Genomic DNA, 21,646 nt, shown 5'->3' with positions numbered 1-21,646 from the left:
CACATTTACATTGATTTAGTTAGAAAATTTGTGGAGTGGCTTTTTTTTTTTTTTATTTATTTTTTTTTGCAGCCTGCAGTATAGGTTAGGTACAGTTAGGGTGGGCAGAAGTTGAGGGGGAAGAAGTAAGGAAAAAGAATGCTTGTTTTTACATTGCGGATTGTTCTCTTTTACATGTATACGGAGAGACAAACTCCCTGGCAAGCACTAGAGTTTGCCATATAGACTGGCCCTCTTTTTAGCACAAAAAATGCTGTAGGGGTTTGCAAGCACTGGGAAGTATTGATTGTTTCCTAGCACGTTATTTGTATTACATATTTTAGTTAATAATTAGTAATGCTTTTAGATTAGTTTCATTTGAAATACCAATCAATGAGCTTTATGGATTGCCTGCTTTATACATAACCATGTCAGTCTCCAATGGAGCGAAAGAGTTTTATTTTATCCCAGATTGTTTATACTGTATAATTATTAATCTGTAGTTTAATCTCCTTGTCTTCATACTTTTATGGCTTGATCCTGCTTGTTGCAGGGGATCTCAAATCTTATTAAAGGCACTCAGCACCTTGCCAAAGAAGTGCTGGAATGTGCCAGATAAGTCCTCTTGCATGTAGACCTCCCAGTGCTTCTCACTCTACATGTGCACCAGAAATAGAGCTGCCTGCCTTGTATCTTGTCATTCCCCTCTACAAAGCCTTGTTCTGAACCACAGTAGGTTTGCCAGTTCAGGTGCACAGGGTCACAGTTTTCTTGCTGTGATGCTCTCTCAGCATGTAGTTGGAAAACCACCACCAAAGTGCTTCAGCTGAGGGGGAACTAAATAGGAAAATAAAGCTTGAAATTAGGTGCTGATTTTCCGATGTTCAGCTTTTTTTTTTTTTGAGCTCTTCTGAAGCTCTGGTGCCCCCATGCTGTGGAGCAAAGACATGAGATCTCAGCTGGAGAGTGGGTTTGGAGACACCAGGGCAGGCATTGCTGTTGCTATTCCCATGGAAATCCATCTGACCAGCCAGAAACTTTGGAAAAGAAAGCTCAGGACAGCTGATGGCTTCTGCTTAATGCTGCCTCAGAAACCTGGTTTCTGACGAACCAGGGGGACCTGCAGAGCTGTCCTCTGCTTGCTCCATCCATATTTGGAAGCAGAAATCTCATGGTTCCTGCCCTCCTCCTCACCTGTGTGGGTTCCAGGGTCAGGTTACACAAAAGCACCTTTAGTTTGTTTAAGGTAAGGAAATTATGCGTAGAGGCTGTTAAAAGAATATAAGGTTGTCAAGTCAAGCGAGAAATGTTACAACATTGCCTGCTCAGCCTTCAGTTGGATCCTGTGTGCATGCAAATTTGACAGTCTTTAATTGCATGTCTCCAAGATCTATGGAGAATATAGCCTCTCAATTCACATCAGAAAAAGCGCACAGACATTTTTCTTCTCAGAAAAGAAGCATTTGCTTGTACATCAAATATCGTTATCTCTTAAAGATCGTCCAGGTTGTAGGTATGGGGTACATTTCATCAGCTGGGCAAAGCTTCCATAGGTCTCAGCTGCCTGGAACGTAGCCCTGAGCAAACCTGCCGTGGTCCTGAAAGCAGTGTGGCAATGGTGGTTGCCACCATGGGGACAAGGTCCTTACTGCTTTGTTTTGTGTTGCCCTCAGATATGGTACAGCCAGGTGTTCTGCAGCATCTGTCCCCTTGTGAAAGGGGAGGGAAGGCAGACAGTAGTGGTGGGTTGCGGTCCCCATGCTGCTGAGGAGGGGATAATGGCTTGGGATTTTGTGGGTCTCCAAGCTATGGTCTGCAGAGACTGTGGGGAATGTCTGGTTTTGGTGGCCTGTTTCTCTACCAATAGTACATCCCCCGTGAAGAAAAAAGAGCAAGTCGGGGCTGTAAACTGGCTGTAGAGGGAGAGAGTGACATCAGTGAATACCCAACCACGTAAACCAGCCTCACGGTGCTTTCCATATATGTAAGTCTAAACCTTTAGGTTTGTACAAGAATCACATTGTTTGACTTTTTATTATCCAGATTCTTAGCATTATGAGAGAGGCATTGGAGAGAATGACACATGAGCAGGAATACAACAGAATTTCCATGGGAGTGGTTTTCTTAAAATCAGACTGGAAAATAAAGGTTTACTGCTTGTTGCGTGAGAAAATGAAGCGAGAAGGGAAGCAGTTTGTCAGATGCTATTATTTGTGGACAGTCTTAAATAATGTGAATCACGGGGCCTCAAATCCCGTACGGTGACCTTGTGCAAGCAGAGTACACCATCTACCAGGAGATTATAAATTTATGCATGCACTGTACTCAGAACTGAAAAAGATGTTTTCCAAAGTTAGAACCTGTTGTGTTGGCATAACATTACATTTAAAGTAAAAAGCGTTGAACGCACTGGGAATTGTTGAAGAATATTCTGCCAGCTGCTCAAAATTATGATTTTACACTGCCATCAATAACAAAAAACGTTACTCTAATGAGAAGCCATTCTGGTTAAATGAAGACATAGAAGTCATGATAAAACATTAATTAATTGAATATCAAGACAGGGAAAATAGAAAAGACAGAAATGTTCCCTAGATAGTTTTTGCATTTGAAGTGGTAGAAAAGGTTGTGTCCATCCTATGTGGTGATGTGGAAAGAAGAGAAAGTTTTCTGCTTATAGGAAAGGAGGATCTGAGACAGCCAGAAGTGGTTGAAATTAAATATTTTCACATCCTCGTAACTTTTATATCCAGAAATCTTAAAGGAGGTAGCTGGAAAGCTCTGTTAAGTGGCTGTTAATTTGTAATAAATCTTGGGAAACAGGGGAAATTCCTGAGAATTGGAGGGCTGCCACTTGTATTTCCGATATTTCAGAAAGATAAAAGGGATGTCCCGGGGAACTGAAGGCTGGTTTAGCTTGACATCAGTCCAGGGTGAAATAGCAGAACAGCTATTTCAGGATCTGTCGAGAGAGAACTTGGAGGCTAAAGGTATAGGTAATTTCAGTAACTGTTGAAGAGAGAGCTTGTCAAACAAACCGCTGGTTTTCTTTGCTCTGTCAGTATTGCAAGTCTGTGTGATAAAGGCAATGGTTGATGTTGCCTTTAAGAGGCCAGATTAGGTGGTCCTTTCTGCCTTTTGGGGTTTTGAACTGTAGGAGGAATGCCTTTTTGAGGGGGCGCGATAATACAAAAAAAAAAAAAAAAGCCACTCTGTTTCCCTGGGATAAAGTGTGGCTTAGTTTGGGGTTTTGCGTGTTAATCTCCTATTTGATTCGATTTGATGTCTTTTGCAGCTTTAAGTGTTTTGAGTACATTGTAGTTCGGGGGGTGACACAAACCAAACAAACTTCAAAAAGCTGCATGAAGAGCTCAACAAAGCATATAAGTATCCTCAAAGATAAAATCCAAGTTCTTCTTATAGCAGCCTTTGCAGCTTTAATCCCTCGTTCTTTACCATGGCAAAGAAGCTTTCATAAGCTTGTGTGGATCTTACAGGAGAAGGAAAACTTGTCTTTGCCTTCTGCTGTCTTTGCAGTCCTCTGAGAAACTAGAGGTACAGATGCTACGTTGGCTATACTTACCCTCAGAACCAGGACCCAAATGCATCAAACCTTTTCTTTCTCTCTGGGCTCCTTCAGGATGCAGTTGCACTTAGAAAAAACGCCCTTTTCTGTCTCACATCCTCTCCTCGCCTCGTCTGTAGCCTGGTAGGTGTTGGCAGCAGAAGTGATTGCTTTCCCTGCGCCTTTCTCTGTGGGATAATTTATTGTCTACAACAGGAAAGGCAGTTTAGTTCCAGAAAAAGGGCCGGTCCACGGATAAAGAGTCTCTAAATAGGAATCTAGGCATGTGCCAGACTCTGAGGATGGTGGAAGGCTTATAATTTTTGCTTAAACCTTTCGATAACAAAGTGGCAATTCTCATATCCTCACAGGATCAAAACCACTGTCAGAATTCCTTGGCATAATCCAGGTATCCCCTTGGCACTTGCTCTGAGAATAAATGGTCGTTTCAGTGACCTTCTGATCATTTGATGGTTATAAAAAGACGTGAAAATTGGTTTTGGCATAGGTTGATAGGCCTTCCAAGGTTCAGACCTGTAAATCTGTGGATCCTAATGCAGTAGTCTCTAGAATTTATTTATGTATTCATTTATTTTTAGTAAAAATCTATGATTGAACCATGAGAAAACCTTTTTCCTTCAGTACATACGCTGTCAAAGGAGAATATTATTGTCGGTATCCATTCGGTTATGGAAAACACTGCACAAGCAGATAGCGTCCCAGTCTCCAGGGAGAAGGCGAAACCTGTATTCTTTCCCAAGAGCAGAAGGTGTGAAGTTATACCCTATGAAATTCTGTCCCAAATTTAACCCAGTGACCTACTGCATACGTTCCTGCTCTTCACACATTAATCACATCCGACATGTTCCAAAGGACATGCCAGTTTGTGTCCCAAGGAAATACGAAGGATATTCTGAACACCTGCTAACTTGCAGCAAAGATGAAGAGCTTGCATTTTAGGGGAAGAAAAAATTGAGAGCAGATTTTCCCATAACAACTATGTAGTATGACAGGAGAAGAAGAGCTTTTGTAGTTTTTGCAACCTCTACAATTTGAGTAGTTGAAGATGTTAGTAGCAGGTTTGGCCATACCCTCCTATGCAGACAGAACCTCTTCTGCCAGTTCCGCAGATAGGCTGGAAAAGCAGTAATTAATACAGCTTAAGAAGTGAGGAGAAAATTCACCAGGGAACATAATTTTGAGAGGTAAGTTTTCTGTTTTCTTCTAGATAAATTTTACCAAAATACTTGTTTTAGAGACTCATTCAACTGTAAATACTGATAGCAACCAAAAATTTCAAGTACGGAGCTTCAGCATTGAACTCTTCTGGAGTTTTTAAAGGCTGGGCTCCCTGGAGAATAAAACATAAGGGAAATTAATGGCTTTTACTCAGATAACTTGTTGGCATAATGTTTCGCATGAAAAGACCGCTAAAATGAGCAGAACAGCACCGTTGCTCATAATAGGTAGCTTCCAAACACTCGTGGTATTGGGTCACTATCAGCCTGGCCTTTGTTCTCATGGTCATATTAGCAAAAGAGATTTCAAATAGAGAAACACATTCTTTACTATCGCGATGTATTGTCGCACAGGCAAGTGGCCTGGATACTTGACCAGGCATTTATGCTCCAGCAATTTTATCATCTCAAATGGCATCATAGTGCAAATTATACATACATACATGTGCACAAACGCCAACAGCAGTACACGTAAATTATTTAAAAGTTTAGGAAAAAGAGGAAAACCGTATCACCGTGTGATACCGAAGCTCAAAAATACTCATTTAAAGCAGGGAAGGCAAGATCTAAATCTGGTGGGTCCTTGCCAGAATCTCCAGCCTCTGCTTGCGTAGAGACACCTTAAACCTTTTCAGAGAGGTCACCAAGCTGGAAGGCAAGATAAAAACAAATCACTAGTTCGTTTTTTCCCCTCTGATTCTTTAATCTGGCAATCCAGCTTACCCAAGAGTAACCCAAAAGGTTGTGTCTTTTCCCCAAGGTCCTGAAGCCATTGACCACTTCAGAAAAGCATAATATGTTGTTTGTTTTGCTTGGTGGTTTCCTGGCACTGTTTCAGTGTTGGGCATTCCCCATTCTGCTTTGAATAAGCTATTTTGAGTAGCAGACTTGGTTCCGGTCCCCTTCACCATAACCAGCTACTGTAAAGAGCAATGTGAAAGCCATGAGAAGAGACTTTATTGGGGAAGAGCTCTTCTGTGTTTCTCACTCTCCGTGTACATATACGTCAGTTGAGTGGCTTTGGAGAAATGAGGATAGAAGACAGTTCTGTCCTTCCTTCTCTTTTCCTACCTGGTCTATGTCTTCCTGCACCCCATCTGCTATGCCTCTCTCCTGAAGGCACCACCATTTATATTTAAAGGGCATTGAAAATGCATGTTAAACTAAGCCTGACTTACTGACTGTAGGACAATGAGTAGTATAATTACATACTTTCTCCTGAGTCATAAAAAGATGCACGTGTATATGTTGCCTAGTCAGCCTATATAGAGTGTATATGTCGATGCAAGTACTATGTGTAAACATTATTTGCATGTTAACTGAAGTCCCTAAAGACTGTGAGCTATCATTATGTTGTTCAGCTGGGTTACTCTCTCAAAAAACAATAACAACACAACCCTCTGAAGTCAAGAAATAGGTTTTATCTGCATGTGGAACGTAAATCTATTTAGACTGTTCAAAGCAGCCTCCACTGGGAATCCCTGCCTCCGTATGGTACCAGTCTCTGAACAACCTGAAGCACAATTTCTTTAGAGTAGACACCTGGGGTTTAAATAAACATTCATCATGGAGACTATGGGCATCCTGACACTAATTTAAAAAAAAAAAAAAAAAAGGCAAACAAAAAACAAGATCCATTGCAGAAATGAAGCTGTAATACATTTCTGTTTGTGTGTGCAATCTGCCAGTGGTGAAATCATTGTAAGTAACCGAAATGCTACAGAGAAAAGTTGTGTTCAGCAGTTCTATTATAAGGTCTGCAGGATCAGAGTCCCTCTTTTTTTTTTTTTTTTCCTTGGTCTCTGTCCAGTTGTGCAGTAGGGTTTAAGTCCAGTATAACAAAGCCAGTAAGTGACTTTTGCAATGGGAGTTACTTCCCACGTCAAACCCTCTGTGCTGTGATGACATATAGGCTGCGCAAAAACAGCTGTTCCATGGTCTGGAGGATGCATCCCTGTTCCTGTTGGTTTAAGCTAAGGAATGATTTTCCAGTGTTCTTGTCTCTATTTTGGAAGCACATGAAGCTTGCCATACAGGAACAGGGCTCATGGCCCAGCACTGCAGCTGGCCCAGGCACTGATGTTCATGCTCACTACCCGTGGTGTAGCTCACTAGCGACCATTTTGTGGCCCCTGAACCATGTGCAGCAGTTCAGCAATTCAGAGGGTGCTCCCTGGGCTGTGAACGAACACTTGATGTGTTGGAGCCATGCGGCCTCCTCAGCAATGTGAATTCTTGCCCTTAGGAGAGTTACCAAATGTCCGTAGGGCCCTGCTGCGTGCCCAACCAGACCTGCTTCTGTGGCAGGCCTGTGGTTAAATCCTCTCTTGAGTTTCTCTTAACTATCCCCCTTCCCGTTCATGGTCAAACGCAGGTTTTCCTTTGAGGCGGTAGGGTCAGAAGCATCAGCCATCACTATCAGCAGCAATGCATGTCTACAGGCTGCTGGCCAAGAACGCTCTACAGTGTCTTTCCCACTTGGCCATGTGTCATCTGCTTTACAGCAGAAGTTACTTGAGCAATGTGAAAAGCTCGTTTCTGAAGACGTTCTTGTTAATGGCCCTGGCACCCACAGTCTGTTTGGCAGGAGGCAAGCCCGTGTAGCCTGGTGGCCTGCTAGTCTATTTTCAATTATCTGGGGTGCTCAGAGAAGAAGACATTAATATTGCTGAGGATGACATAGCAAATTACTACTGCTCCCTAACCTTTTTAAATTGCTAACACTGTTGTAATCTGTAATTACAGAAATCAGTGTGAGAATTGTGGCACAGTATAATTATCTTTCCTGATACTTTATTGCTGTATGAATTATTAATCAAAATCAGTCTTGTATAGTATTTGCAGCAACTAAGAAGAATAATGTATAATTAAATTTCATTATTTCTATTTTTGTGCTGGTGTTTTATGATGTTGTAATTGATAATTAATTGGTTAAAAATTCACACAATTCTTGGGAGTTTCATATGGCTATGACTGCTCAGTATTCAGCATTTATTAATTGAATAATGGGCTCACTGAAGAGACCTTTGTATATAGTCTTCTGTCATTACAGTGAGCTCTCAAAAATGGTGAATTAATCATTAGGCCTTTCAATAGTTTCTTTTTAAAGGAAAGCAGTGACAATATAATCATATCCTTTGTTGTTATAGCTATAATTGAGAGATCGTAATAACCAATTATAAGGATGGTCATTTTAGGAGCTCTGAAGTGTCAGTTATTGATAAATTTCTTTAAAACCAAAGTGTTGATTACACCAAATGAGTCTTTTCATAGCAAAAATATCAGGAGATGGGGAAGGAAACCTGGAAAATTATTTTCCTCCCACTTGCCACTTAAAAACAGTGCATGTTTATCCCTAAAAACTGTCAAGTCTGATGTGCTTTTGCTGCCATTTGTCAGAAGTATGAGTTCCTCTCAACTTTTTCATTATTTTATCATCATTCTCCCACCATTTTTTCCTAGTACCTTTTGCTAAATTGTTGGGGGGGGGATTAATAGAAAACCTCAGAACAAAAGAGTATTTTTTCACGCTCTCTGCATCCTGTTGAACAGAAACACAGTCACTTACATGCCAGTCTGCAGTGCAGACTCTCCAGCTACCTCTGACCAAAGAGCCTTAGATGTATTCAAGCTGACCACTTCAGGTTATTCCTAAGTGTCTTCTGTTTACCGTTAGTGGAGTTGATTGGAAGAATGTGAACTGGAACTAAAAATAACCCCAGTTCAGTATTGATCCTCTCTTAACACAATCAGGAGAAAGCCAGGAGTCACCTTCTATAGCAGGATATAATGCGAGCTCCAGCTTACACTTCCAAGCAAAACCTGTGGTTCATTTTACACCGGGTCAGGTACTGCGATTCCTAAATGACAAATCACACGGTGTTGTCATCTGTTGGCTTCCATACTAAAATGTAGCATTATGGGCATAATGAGGAGATAGCGATGAACCTTTTCAGGCCTTTACCGTGAAGTTGTTGGGAGTCCTCTGTGTGCTTGTGTAGATCTGGTGCCCTGCTTACACTTCCCGGGATATAAGCAAGCTTTTGCTTCATCGGATAAGGCGGTGCCTTTAGGTCCCTTTTTTTCTCCATCCCTCTCCTCGCTGGTGTTTTGCCATGGAGAGGCTACAAGGGTACTTCCACTGCAGTCTGTGCACCTTTTATGAGTTGGGCTTGACATCTGATGGTTTCTCATGTCCCAAACCCACCACTCTGCTGGAGCCAGTGGGAGCGGGAGCCCCTGGTGTCAGTAACGCCCACCACATGTAGTCTTTGGACGGGTGTTTTCTACTGTTTGCCCTCAACAGCTTGGTCCCATGCATCTTTGGTGGCTCTTCAAGAGAGGGGAGCGCAGGGCAGCGTGCCCATCAGTGCCTCCTGGGGCTGGGGGCAGAGGGGGCGAGGGGTCTAGGAGACACGTGTGGAGGTGACAGATTTGGTGTTTCATCTGTGTTGACATCCATCAAATAATTTGCTTCTGAGACAGTGGTTAGTAGGTCAGGAAAAATGGGTAACGCAGGCACATTCCTCTGCACAGGCATTTTTCTTGTTGGCCAGTGTGCTGCAGCATGTGAACTTGTACCCTGAGTAATGTGGCCCTGGATATTTTTATTGTGAGTGACTAATCTTTTTACAAATCTGAGGAGTTCTTTGCCCAGTAACATGCAGCAGTGGTCAGTTGTAAATATGGTTTATTGCAGTGACTGTAAAATCTCTCAGGAAGAACAAAACAAGCATCTTCCTGTGAGTATGGAGTCCAGTTCATTTCTATGGTCAAGCTCTTCTTTTTACAAATTCTGCCTTTGCCTCGCTTCTGTTACTTGGGTGTCCTCTCCTATTTGCAACACTAAAAACAATAAATAGCAGTGCTGCTTTGGCCTTTTTATTTTGTATTATTTGTATAATACTTACTGAATTGATCGTACATGTTGAGGAGGGCTTTTTCTCTTTCCTTGCCAATAATATTTTTTGTTGTTCTCCTGAGGATTTCTTTTCTCCCTGTTTCAACATCAGTAATCAGATGCAGACACTGCACAACAGTGTACTACACCAGAAGTAACGAGAGAATATAGCTCCTTATTAAAATATTTCTCTCTCTCTAAAATCTGTCTGTAGGTGATGACAGTCTGTCGGTCTCCAGTCTGTCTTTTTCATGAAAGGCTCCAAATTGGAATTGAGGTTCCAGGTCAATGAGTTCCTGTTTTACTGTGGCGGTCGTCAAACTGCAGCAGGTTGCCTAGAGAGGTTGTAGGGTCTCACGAAAACCCAATTGGACATGGTCCCAAGCAACCGTCTCCAGCTCATCCTGCTTTGAGCAAGGAGGTTAGACTAGTCAATATCTAGACTTCCCCTCCAACCTCAACCATTCTATAAAATTACATTTTTTCATCTAATCGCCACTTGTGTGTAATAGAGGGCTCAGGATTTAGTGTGTCGCCTTATTAGTGTCTAATTTATATTAAGTCTCTCTGATATTCCCAACAATCCCTATTACCTTTGACATTTGAACTAGTTTTATCAATTTCAGTCTCCCTGTCATGATCTGTGGACTTCTAGGTCACTAATCAATGGAGGATCATCAGATAACTCATAAGGAATTTCACTGTTCACCTGCTGAAAATTGCCCCTGCATCCCTTCTCTGTTGAATGCAATTTAGCCTAAGTGATTTCCAGTCTGATGCAACTTCTCACCTTATGACAACTGAGCTTCTCTAGCAGCCTTTTGTAAAGGCTTTGTCAAAGGATTTCTGAAAGTCAACACTAATTACACATACCAGTGTTCCTCACTGCTAATTTGACACACTTCAGGAATTCTAATAGAGCCCATCAGAGGCATGACTACCCCTTGCAGAAGCCATGCTGCTTTGTCACGATGATAATTTGCCTGGTTAAGTGCTCTGTAGCTCTGCCACGATCGAGTTTTACCTTTTCACGTAATTAACCCAGTTCTGGTGCAGGACTTTCTGGTCTGCCATGATAAGATTTTCTCTCCCTTAATGTTTCCCTTTAAAAACAGACACCATATTGTCTGCCCTCTAGTCTTGTGAGGCAGGAGCTGGTTTTTTTGTGATAGGTAATGTATTTTTGGTAGCAGCTTAGGCGGTTTGTTCATGAGTTCCTGGAGAGTTTTGGGCGAGCGCCAGCCAGTAGAGACGATGTGCTGCAAATCAAAGTGGTTCGGATGTTCCATGAGCAGTTTTTTTGGTCTCCTGGGGTTTCGTGTGCTTCCTCCATGCTGCCTATGCAGAAGGGCTCGATGGGATCTCCCACCCGTTGCTGTGGAAGGACCGTGTAAGCAATGTTCCAGTTCCCTTCACTGCAGTTGCTGGCCTTTACCAGCAACTTTTTTTGGCGAGGTTTCAGTGGTGCTTTCCTTGCCCACAATAAACAGTTCGTGCCAGTTTCTGGAAACTTTTGTTTCAGAGAGGCTTTTTCTGGCAGTGTGGTGACCTATATGCAAACAAATGCCAGCATGTTCTTTTGAGCCAGAGAAAGGCTTGCTAAGACATTCTCTCTTCAGTTTGAAGAAATACCAAGTGTGTAACAATGATTTCCATGAAGAAGGTTCTGCAAACTCAGCATAATACTGAAAAAAAAATTATGCGGTTTGAATTAACACTGTATAAAAGACTTCCAGCACAGCTTGCCTCAGAGTTCACAGTTAATACCCGTTCGCTGCTTCTCTCTTCTGAGGGGAAAAAAAAAAAGTTGAATTCTGCTAATTTTCTTGCTACTACATTCCAAAGCCCCACAGTGACCTTTTCTCTTTGCACTCTAAACCCTTTCCCCGTGAAAATGAACAATGTACTTCCCAGTGCAGGGTTTCAGCATCTTGCTCCTGTCCTGCGGGATGAAGCCCTCTTCGAGAGGAAGCACCTCGTGCCTGGAGGTCATTCGGTTGACGGCAGATCGTGGAAAAGGGAAGACCATAAATCATTTGTGTTGAAACATTAAAAGCTGATAAATAGGTGGTCCTGAGCCATAGCCCAGCCCCGTCTTCCCTGTGCGCAATGCAGGGCTCGGGGTGCTTCCTGGAGAGGTCAAGGGCACGGCCAGGGGAAGTCTGTGTTGGGCTGAGATTGCAGCCACCAGCCAGGGCATCCACACGGGCTCTCAGCGGCTGCGGGAAGGGGCACGGCGGGGATACGCTTTTGGGAAGCCGCTGGAGTCACAACAGTAGCGTTGGGAAGGCATGGCGGTATAAGCAGCTGGGTGGAGGTCCTTTCCGAGAGCGTAGCTAGGGATCTGCTGGAGCGGAGGGTGGGATTTACAGCCCCAGCATCTCAGTACCGCATCGGTCAGGTTTCCTAGCATAGAAGGCAGGCTCGCTTGCCAGCAGGGAAATACACCGTGGTATTTTCAGCACTTCACAGGGCATGCAACAAATTTTTTAAAAAAATACACTTGATGAGAGCTGTAGTTAAAAAGTCGGAAATTACTAATTAGTAACCAAGTAATTCAGGGTTTGATTCACACAAATTGCACTATTACTGTAAAAAAGGATTGCAATTTCAGGCAAACAGTGTTTTTTGTTTTTTAAAGAAAAAGGCACTGAAAATATAATTGATGTTCTGTTCATTACCTGCCAGGTTTCAGGTTTCTTGTACATTTATTCATCATCTGAGACATTACAGGCATAAGATATGTCTGGAAAAAAAAGAAAAAAACTGAATGCTTTCCCCTTTGCATTGTCATTTGCAACTCTCAGGTTTTCCCACTAGATTGTTCTTGTAAACTCTTGCGTTTCACAGCACGCAAGAGTGACCACTTAGAACATCATTATAACGCTATCATTAGCATCAGAGTTACACAGAAAGATATGAGTGGGATGAGTCTAAGTATCATTTTCTCTTTTACCTTACCGTAGTGCTAATAAAATGATTGCTGTCAATTCTTCTCGTTAGTCTCGATTTATGAGAAAAAAAAAGAATGAATTTTCTCATGATTAAGAAATCCAACTGGTAACATTAAAAAACCCACAGTGTCTCCCTCCCTTACCTGAGCGCAGATCAAAAAACAGATTTGTATCTTCTCTCTAGATATGAAGTAAGTGAAAGGCTAATGGATACTGGGTTGGTTGGTTGGCTGGGTTTTTTCTGTTCATGTAGGCATTTCATCTGGGTACTCAGAAGCATAGCATGAGTCAGCAGTAAATACTGAAATACCAGTAAAAGAGAAGCCATAAGCATCCCATTAAGAATTCCAGTAATATTATAGTTTTGTAATGTTGGCAAAACCACCTATTTTGTAGAAAAAGTCAACATAGCCACTACCTTAAAAATACTCTTATAAAGGTGGGAAGACGGAGTTATTTTTGAGAAGTCTAGTAAATACTCAGAAGTACTTACTTGTACAAGTAGTAAGCAGGTCCTCTTAAGTCCACTTTTGTCTAGATTATTAGTGTCTTACGAATGACACTGTAGGAAAACAGCACCCTGGTTTGAATGCAAGGCTAGAGGAATAGTTTGAAGTCATTGCTTTCCTAGCAAAGGAAAATGCTGCAAAGATCCACGTTAAGAAGTAGCAAAGGAGGAATTTAGCTTCATTTTCTACATGTATTGGGTTTGTGTGGCAAGGTTTTGGTAGCCATGGGGCTACAGGGGTGGATTCTGTGAGAAGCTGCTAGAAGCTTCCCCCACGTCCAGTAGAGCCAATGCCAGCTGGCTCCAAGATGGACCCGCCGCTGGCCAAAGCTGAGCCCATCAGCGACAGTGGTAGCACCTCTGGGATAACATATTTAAGAAGGGGAGCAGGGGGGACAACTGTGCAACGGAGAGAGAAGTGAGACTTTGTGAAACAACTCTGCAGACACCAAAGTCAGTGAAGAAGGAGGGGAGGAGGTGCTCCAGGCACCAGAGATTCCCCTGCAACCTGTGGTAAAGACCGTGGTAAGGCTGGATGTCCCCCTGCAGCCCATGGAGGTTAACAGCAGAGTAGATATCCACCTGCAACCCGTGGAAGACCCCACACCAGATCAGGTGGATGCCCGAAGGAGGCTGTGACCCTGTGAGAAGCCTGCGCTGGAGCAGGCTCCTGGCAGGACCTGTGGCCCCTTGGAGAGAGGAACCCACTCTGGAGCGGGTTTTCTGGCAGGACTTGTGACTCCATGGGGGACCCACACTGGAGCAGTCTGTTCCTGAAGGGCTGCACCCTGTGGAAGGGACCCACGTGGGAGCAGTTCATGAACTGCAGCCTGTGGGAAGGACTCACGTTGGAGAAGTTTGTGGAGGACTGTCTCCCATGGGAGGGACCCCACAATGGAGCAGAGGGGAAGAGTATGAGGAGTCCTCCGCCTGAGGAGGAAGGAGCAGCAGAGACAACCTGTGATGAACTGACCACAACCCCCATTCCCCATCCCCCTGCTCTGCTCAGGGGGAGGAGGTAGAGAAAATCAGAAGTGAAGTTGAGCTCAGGAAGAAAGCAGGGGTAGGAGGAGGGTGTTTTTAAGATACGGTTTTATTTCTCATTATCCTACTCTGATTTGGTTGGTAATAAATTAAACTGATTTCCCCAGATGGTAATTGGTGAATGATCTCCCTGTCCTTATCTCAACCCACGAGCCTTTCATAATATTTTTCTCCCTTTGCCCAGCTGAGGAGAGCAGCTTTGGTGGGTACCTGGTGTCCAGCCAGGGTTAACCCACCACACTACAGTGGTCAGATATTTGCAGTGCAGCAATATTATACCAAAATACCCCCGTCCGTTGCCCTTAGCCCTGTATGCTGCTAATTCTTATCTGTCAGAAGGCGGTTCTTGTTTGGAAAAATAATTGCTTAAAATACTTGAAGTTTCTGTGTTTCCACAACTTTCCTTTTCAGGAGCAGAGAGAATACATACAAATAATCCTTTTCCCCTTGTAAGCCTTAAAACAAGCGTGTTCATTTGGTTTTGGAGTACATAGTGTGTTTAGACACAGGACAGGCTTTTACAGTTTTCTACTCAGAGAAACTGAAATGCAAAAATAATACAAGGAGGATTCAGTCTGGTGCTGGGCAGAAAGTTTTGGGTAATAGAAGGATTACTTCAATGTGTCCGAGTGCAAAGGGGAGTCATGCAGTGTTGGGTGTTGGAGGAAGCTGACCTCCCACCACCACCACCACCACCGCAAGTCCGATCCCCGTATTCAAAGGCGATGCCAGTTGCAGAAATCACAGAACAGCAGGCAAGGAACTTCCTAGCTCAGACAGTTGTAATGGGTGTCTTGCATCCTTCCAACCTCCGCTCTGCTGTCAGAAGAGGGAGGCTTATCTGCAGGCAGGAGTGATCCCAGCACCCACATGCTGCGCTGCTGGGGGCTGGACCTTCACACGTGTTGGAGGATTTTCTTGGGTCTGTGGGTCTGGAAATCAGAAACTGCTTTTTTTTTTTTTCCGTAAACTGCATTAAAACACTGGTGAAGGCATGTTGCTTTAGCCATACCTGGAAATGAAGCCTTCTGAAGCCGCTAAATGTCATCTTTCTCTCCCCCTTAAGGCTTAAAATCACTCTAATTCTGATTGAGGAATGAGGTGGCTGTAGTTAGCGGCTTGTCTTCATCGGGTACACTTCCACGTTACCTTTCACTTGAGCCGAGGTCTTCAGTGTAAACACGCAATGCTGCCTGCCTGCTGGAGAATAGGCTGGGGTTTTGAGGGTTTTTTCCCCTAATCTGAAAATAACAGAAGCAAGCACAAAGCTGTTTTTTCACTATTAGAAGACCCAACAGTCACTCTTGCTTTTTTTTGCTAAAATCTTCTAAAATTTCCCACGTCTCCATGTCACTGCCTCTACTAAATCAAAAATTGTAGATGCATAGTAGGTGGTTGAAGGAAAGCACTTTACAGTCCATCTCAACTCTATTTTGGTTTTGAGGGGGAAGTTATGGGGGGTTAGGTAATCAAAGCACAGCACAGTGAAAGCCAGTGGTAATGACCGCCCTTCCCCATACCTTTCCCAAACAACTTACTGGGATTTAAGAGTTAATGGGCTGTTTGGCCATGGTCATAGGGTACCCAGAAATTGGGCAGCATCCTGCCGCACCACGTTCGCCCGGCGTCTGCGTTGCTCCTCACCGCCTTGTTTCTGTTTTCTTCCTCCCTTCTTCCCTGCAGGGTGTGAACGGCATGTCTGTGGATGAGAAGACTGACTCCCCCATGTATGTGTATGAGTCAACGGTGCACTGTACCAATATTCTCCTCTGCTTAAATGACCAGCGGAAGCAGGACATTCTCTGTGACGTGACGCTGATCGTGGAGGGGAAGGAGTTCCGCGCCCACCGGGCTGTGCTGGCTGCCTGCAGCGAGTACTTCTTGCAGGCCTTGGTAGGGCAGACGGAAAATGACCTGGTGGTCAGCCTGCCGGAAGAGGTACAGTATGTCACCGTGCCCCTGCCTTAAACATAAGCCCCCTCCATCCCACGCGGTGAGGAAGACCTCCGTGATCCACTAAGGTGGCCAAGGGGAGTGTGACACGGGTGTCAGTGCCTGCCCCGGCACAGCTCTCGGTGTGGTTTTTGTGTTTGGGTGGTTTGCGAATCGCTGAAGGATGGACATGTTCACACCAACCTTCCTCGCTGGCGGTAACTCCTAATGGGTGCAGCAGCAAAGCTTTAAGATGCTTCAGCTCACCTTTCTCACCGCTACCAAGGGAGTTGTACCCAAACGTTTAATTACCATAGCTTCATTCAGGGTGTTATCAGGACCCTGATATTCTTCTGCTCTTCCAGACAGGAAATTTGAAAGGGGTAATGTGGCTGCTAGATGGCAGGTTATTGCTGAAAAATAATTTGAGCCGTCATGTTGTTGGGAGTCTCATTGCTGTCCACCCCTCTCTAGCAGCTTGTACCCTCGTCCTCCTCCTTCCTCTGTCCTGCACCTCACTGAGCCTTGCTTCCTCTCACCTCCCCTCAAGATGAGTTTGGGATTTAACTGCTTTGGGACGCGTGTTTTCCACCAAGAAACCATGAACACAGTCTCTCAAAAAGCAGGGTTTTTCTCATGCGGCATGGCTCCCACAGCAGGAAGCCAAGGGATGTAAAAAATACCTACCTCACTGGAAAGTTTACTTTATTTTACCACAAAATCTCACTGGCTGGCTTCCACCCCCACTGTAATTTCCTCACAGACGTACGGCCGTGACAGCACAGCTACCGTAGGGCGCGCCAGTGGCTTTGCTGCCCACAGAGGGAAGATGTGTGCCTGCTGGCCAGGGCTGCCGTCACCCACCGCCTCGGCACTGCCTGCCCGGCTTCTCCGGCTGGGACAGGCGGTACAAGAGGAGCAGCCATGTCTCCAGGGCATGGGACTGCAGTCACTCTGTGGGAAGGTACCCTGGCATGCAGAGGGTTTTTCACCATCATTTGCTTAACGCCCATGAAGCACCGTCTGTTTTTAAATGATGACAGGTCCCAAAGTGTCATACACTGTTTTTTCCCCTCTGGTTTAGCCCTCCAGAGACTTCAGTGGCGTCATGATGTTGTCACAGCAGAAGTTGGAGGGCATTAGAAGAAGTAGGTCACCGGGTGTGACTTCATGAGTCTTGACACTGAATATTACTCATGAAGAAATTTCGACCCAGACATTTTGCATAGGAGTTTAGAGATATTGCAGAGGACGCGCTAGGATGCACACTATGATTCTACAGTGTCCACTAATAATTTCCAGTGGAAGAATCGAGTCTCAGTCAGTCTTGCATAGCTTTCGCACCACAAAGCAAGGGTGGGAACAGAGAGGTGACAAAACATGCCCAGGGGTGCGCAGGTAGGAAGAGACAGGGCAGTATCAGCACTCTTCTGCAAAGCTTTGGTGAGTTCTCCATGTACGATTCAGGTCCAGTTAGATGAACAAAAATGATTGAAATTCAAATAAGCTCATGCAAGAGTGACTGAGATGTTCAGAAGAAAGAGCCTGGCCTAAGGGAGGACAAGACAAGACCATGGCAGGTTCATCCTGCTGACATGATAACTGCAGCATGCTGCAGTACTGTGTAGGCAGAGGAGATGAAACAGCTGAGAGGAGGAGTTTCTCTTTAATACTAAGAAAGCGTTGACACAAGCATTGATTGGTTTCCATTGGCTTTTAGTAAAAGTAGATTGGAAATTAGCAGATTTCTAATCACAGCAGCGATAAGGTGCTGAGCCGCAGGGTGGTGGAGGGATCATGCTGTATCTGCACTCCATGACCCAGTCCTATGCTCAAACAAACACTAAAGATTTAAAACACAAAGGTTTGTCTTTCTGTGTGTTTTATGAGGTATTACGTTAACAAAATTCCTCCAGTCCAACCATAAATGATTTCTATTTAAGTGAATCTCCTTTGGATAAATGAAGTATTGGGGTTTTACTTTTTAGAGCATATCTCAATGAAAGATAAAAAGTTTTAGTGACTTAGGGTTCCACTGGTGTCTCTTAAGGTCCAGTGAAGTCCATGGTTTTGCAGAAGCAGTGAATCTAGTTCTTAGGGTTTTTTCCCAGTACTCTGAAATTGCCACACTTCACCTAAGACCACCACTGTTATTTTGCCACATGCATCAATTAGTTGCAGAGCACCAGGGCTTTATCTTTCTGATCCTGGAAAAGAACTCTCAGCCTATTAAAATAGATACCTACAGTTACCAATGCCTACTTGTACAGATATTTTCCACGTGCAAATTAATTGCTGGTAAATTCCATTGAATCTAATTTGCTTGGTGACTACTTTATTTCAATATGTGAGGTGATCAGTTATAATTTTCTCACAAGCGTTAGTCACTTTGGGTAGAGGTCTGCCTGATGCAGCTTTTTATTTCTAAGTTATTCCTTGGTTAAGATGCACGTCTCTGCTTCTGGTGTTGCTCAACTTCAGAGTACTGAGCGCTTTGGTAAGTGCCCATCCTTGGGTATGGGAAGTGCCTCTGACAGAGAACAGTGTCGGAGCTCCCCGTGAAAGGAACTGAAACACTCCTGGATTTTAAGAACTGATAGAGCAGGGGGAAAAGCATCTTAGTTATATTGCATTAAAAGAAGTTTGCAGGGTCTTTTTCAGTTCACGAGCTAATGGCTCTTCCCAAGGCTATTGTTTTTAGTCCACGGTCTGCAGACCTCTGGCAGCCCATGAGTTATTTCTAAAGGTATCTGTGTAAAATGACTTAATCTGCCATGTAGGGGGTTATACCTCCACTGGAAAAATTTCAAACAAAAGTTGAAAGGTAGTGTCTTGAGCTAATGCTTTTTTCAGGCTTAGAGACAATTTATGTTGGCATATAGTTGTTATAGAAAAACAGAGGTTGAAAATAATTTTTAAATATAGTCTTCACAGTTCAAAAGTTTTCCAAAGGTGACGATCACTTGTAAATTAGCAAAGCTATTGTTAAGTCAACCGTACAAGCATTGCATTTTAAATTCTGCCATGGTTTAATAACTGCTAAAGTACGCAATTGTTGAGAAAGGGCATTATTATTATTATTATTATTATTATTATTATTATTATTATTATTATTATTTCTTACAGGTTTTATGTTGGAGCTGGATAAAGCTTTATATATAAAGCTTATACGCTCGTGTAATGTTGGTGTGAGGGAGCTTAACATCAAAACAAAAGAACTTATTTTTGATTATTCAAAGCAATAAATCCGCCTCTGAAGTCTAAATTGCAAACCGTGGGTTTTTTTAGTTCATAGCATGTTGGGGTCTTTTTGTTAATCTGGCATCCAGACATTGTTAACCGTTGTCTAGCTAAACAGTGAACAGATGTTTTCTACATTATTTCTTGTTTATATCCAATTACAAGTGAGAGCGGTCTTTATGATACACCAGTCATTTCAGTAGGGAGACATTGTGCACACACGGAATTGGGACTAGTTAAACTTACAGGGTTTTAAACCACTGCAAAACTTTTTGTTAGTCATTTCAGGTCAGTTCAAGTGTGACTTATGCCTCAGTTCAAACCATTCCCTAATCAACTTAAACTAAGTCAGTATGGAACTAATTCAGTATGGACCTAATTCTGCGCTGATTGAAGAGCTTCCATAGAGTCTTTTGTGCTAGCCTCAGTAATTTGATTTTGTACTACACCTTTTGTAAAAGCAACATATTTTAGTGTGTAGATAAGCACTTGGAAAAACAGTCACCTAATAACAAAGGCTCAGATACGGCCGTGGTGTGTGAACTATCAGCCTTCAGAGCAGAGTTAGAGGAATGGAGTGTGTCAGTTGCCTACAGCTAATACTAAAGGACCCTCTTAGCTCTTAACTTCTACGTTTTTCTCTTCATTTGCAGTTTTTGGTAAATAGCTAGAACCTCACCTGCTTTTCACCCAGGGTATTTTTCAGCAATTGTGCAGTTTTCCTCTAGCAGCTGCTGTTAAATGCAACGCAAAATTAATATTTTCCAAGAACTGAGTTTAAAGCTGTAAAGTTAGTCATTCACTCCATACCCCTAACTGTTGTTTTGTTTTATTTAATCATGAAAACTGGTCTTCCTTCCTTTAACAAGGCACTTAATTAAGCTTTTAATTCATGATAAGAAGTTAAATGGCACTTATGAGGCTTTTTTAATGGTTTCCACTTCCCATCCAGATTACAAAAAAAGGTGTGATAGAGAGAGAGACACGGCTGTCAGCCAGGGGTATTGTAGGTCATGCCAATATTAGCTGGCAGCAGGCCATTATCCAATTAACATTGCTTCATCGCTGCAAGTAATAGCTCTCGAGTAGATGATTGAGTCATTCATGCTGTAGTGGTACTCTACTTTACTTGAGAAGGAGCCAGTGCTTCGTCGAATAGGCTTTTTATTCGCTATTATTACCTGCCTGGCTTTGCTAGTGGAAGCACCCAGCGAGTCTGTATGGGCAAGCTGAAAGCCGGGCGCTGGACAGAGGAGCATCATCTGTGCAAACACCTTATACACTTGGTTTTCTGAAAGCTGAGGGAGCACTTATATGGTGAAAAGACAGAAACAGCAACAACAAATAAAACCCCTCAGTTGCATTAAATTCCTACAGCTTAGAAATTATATTCCCAAACTTGCTGGCATTTCTTTGATTTTGGGGTATACCTTTGAAAAAACCTTCACCTGGTTATTCCAGCCACGAGAACACCAAATGCCTTTGTCTCTGGTCAAGTTAAACACAGGTTTTCTGAAGTGGTAGACCAAGCTTTCTCTAGCACTGGTCTGATACTATCCTTTCTGTTATAAAACCAACTTGCTTCTAATTGGGTTGGTTAGTTTTACCTGTAACCTTCAAATTTCTTGAATCTGTTTCAAAGACTGGGTACTGGGGACTTTTTTTAGCGCAGTGAACTGTCTGCTGGAAACACTGCCTTCCAAAAGGATTAAACGGAGTTGTCTGTGATTTAAAAATCTTCCAAGGGGCAAAGGGAAGCAGCATCTTTTTTAGGAAGAGGGTGTGTGTTCTGGCTTGAGCTGGGATGGAGTTAACTTTTTTGCTAGCAGCTGCTGTAGTGTTATGTTTTGGATTTGGGATGAGAAATACTGTTGATAGCACGCTGGTGATTTGGGTTGTTGCTAAGCTCTCAAGGCCTTTACTGCTCTTCACACCACCGCGCCAGCAAGTAGACTGGTAGTACACAATCAGTTTGGAGGGGACACGGCTGGGACAGCTGACCCCAACTAACCAAAGGGCTATTCTATACCATGTGACATCATGCTCAGTATATAAAGCTAGGGGAAGAAGTAGGAAAGGGTGGGACATTTGGAATTATGGCATTTGTCTTCCCAAATAATGTGCAATGGAGCCCTCCTTTCCTGGAGACAGCTGAACACCTGCCTGCCGATGGGAAGCAGTGAATGAATTCCTCATTTTTCTTTGCTTGTGTGCGCAGCTTTTGCTTTACCTATTAAACTGTCTTTATCTCAAGCCACGAGTTTTTTCTCACTTTTACTCTTCCGA

At 43.3% G+C, this 21,646-nt stretch overlaps 1 protein-coding gene across 1 annotated transcript in view; it reads left to right on the top strand.

Moving 5' to 3' along the window:
* BACH2 (BTB and CNC homology 1, basic leucine zipper transcription factor 2) overlaps positions 1-21,646 on the top strand; it is a 149,218-nt gene that overhangs the window by 84,636 nt on the left and 42,936 nt on the right. The window contains exon 4 of the mRNA XM_009887506.1: positions 15,872-16,126. Within this exon, the coding sequence (XP_009885808.1) occupies positions 15,884-16,126 (243 nt within the window). The 5' untranslated portion in view covers positions 15,872-15,883. The remainder of the gene's footprint in view (positions 1-15,871; positions 16,127-21,646) is intronic.

Source organism: Charadrius vociferus, unplaced genomic scaffold, assembly GCF_000708025.1.
Source record: "Charadrius vociferus isolate BGI_N301 unplaced genomic scaffold, ASM70802v2 scaffold185, whole genome shotgun sequence".
NCBI classification, from domain to species: Eukaryota; Metazoa; Chordata; class Aves; order Charadriiformes; family Charadriidae; genus Charadrius; species Charadrius vociferus.
Note: the sequence above shows the minus strand (reverse complement) of the source record. Positions and strands in the feature narration are given on the sequence as shown.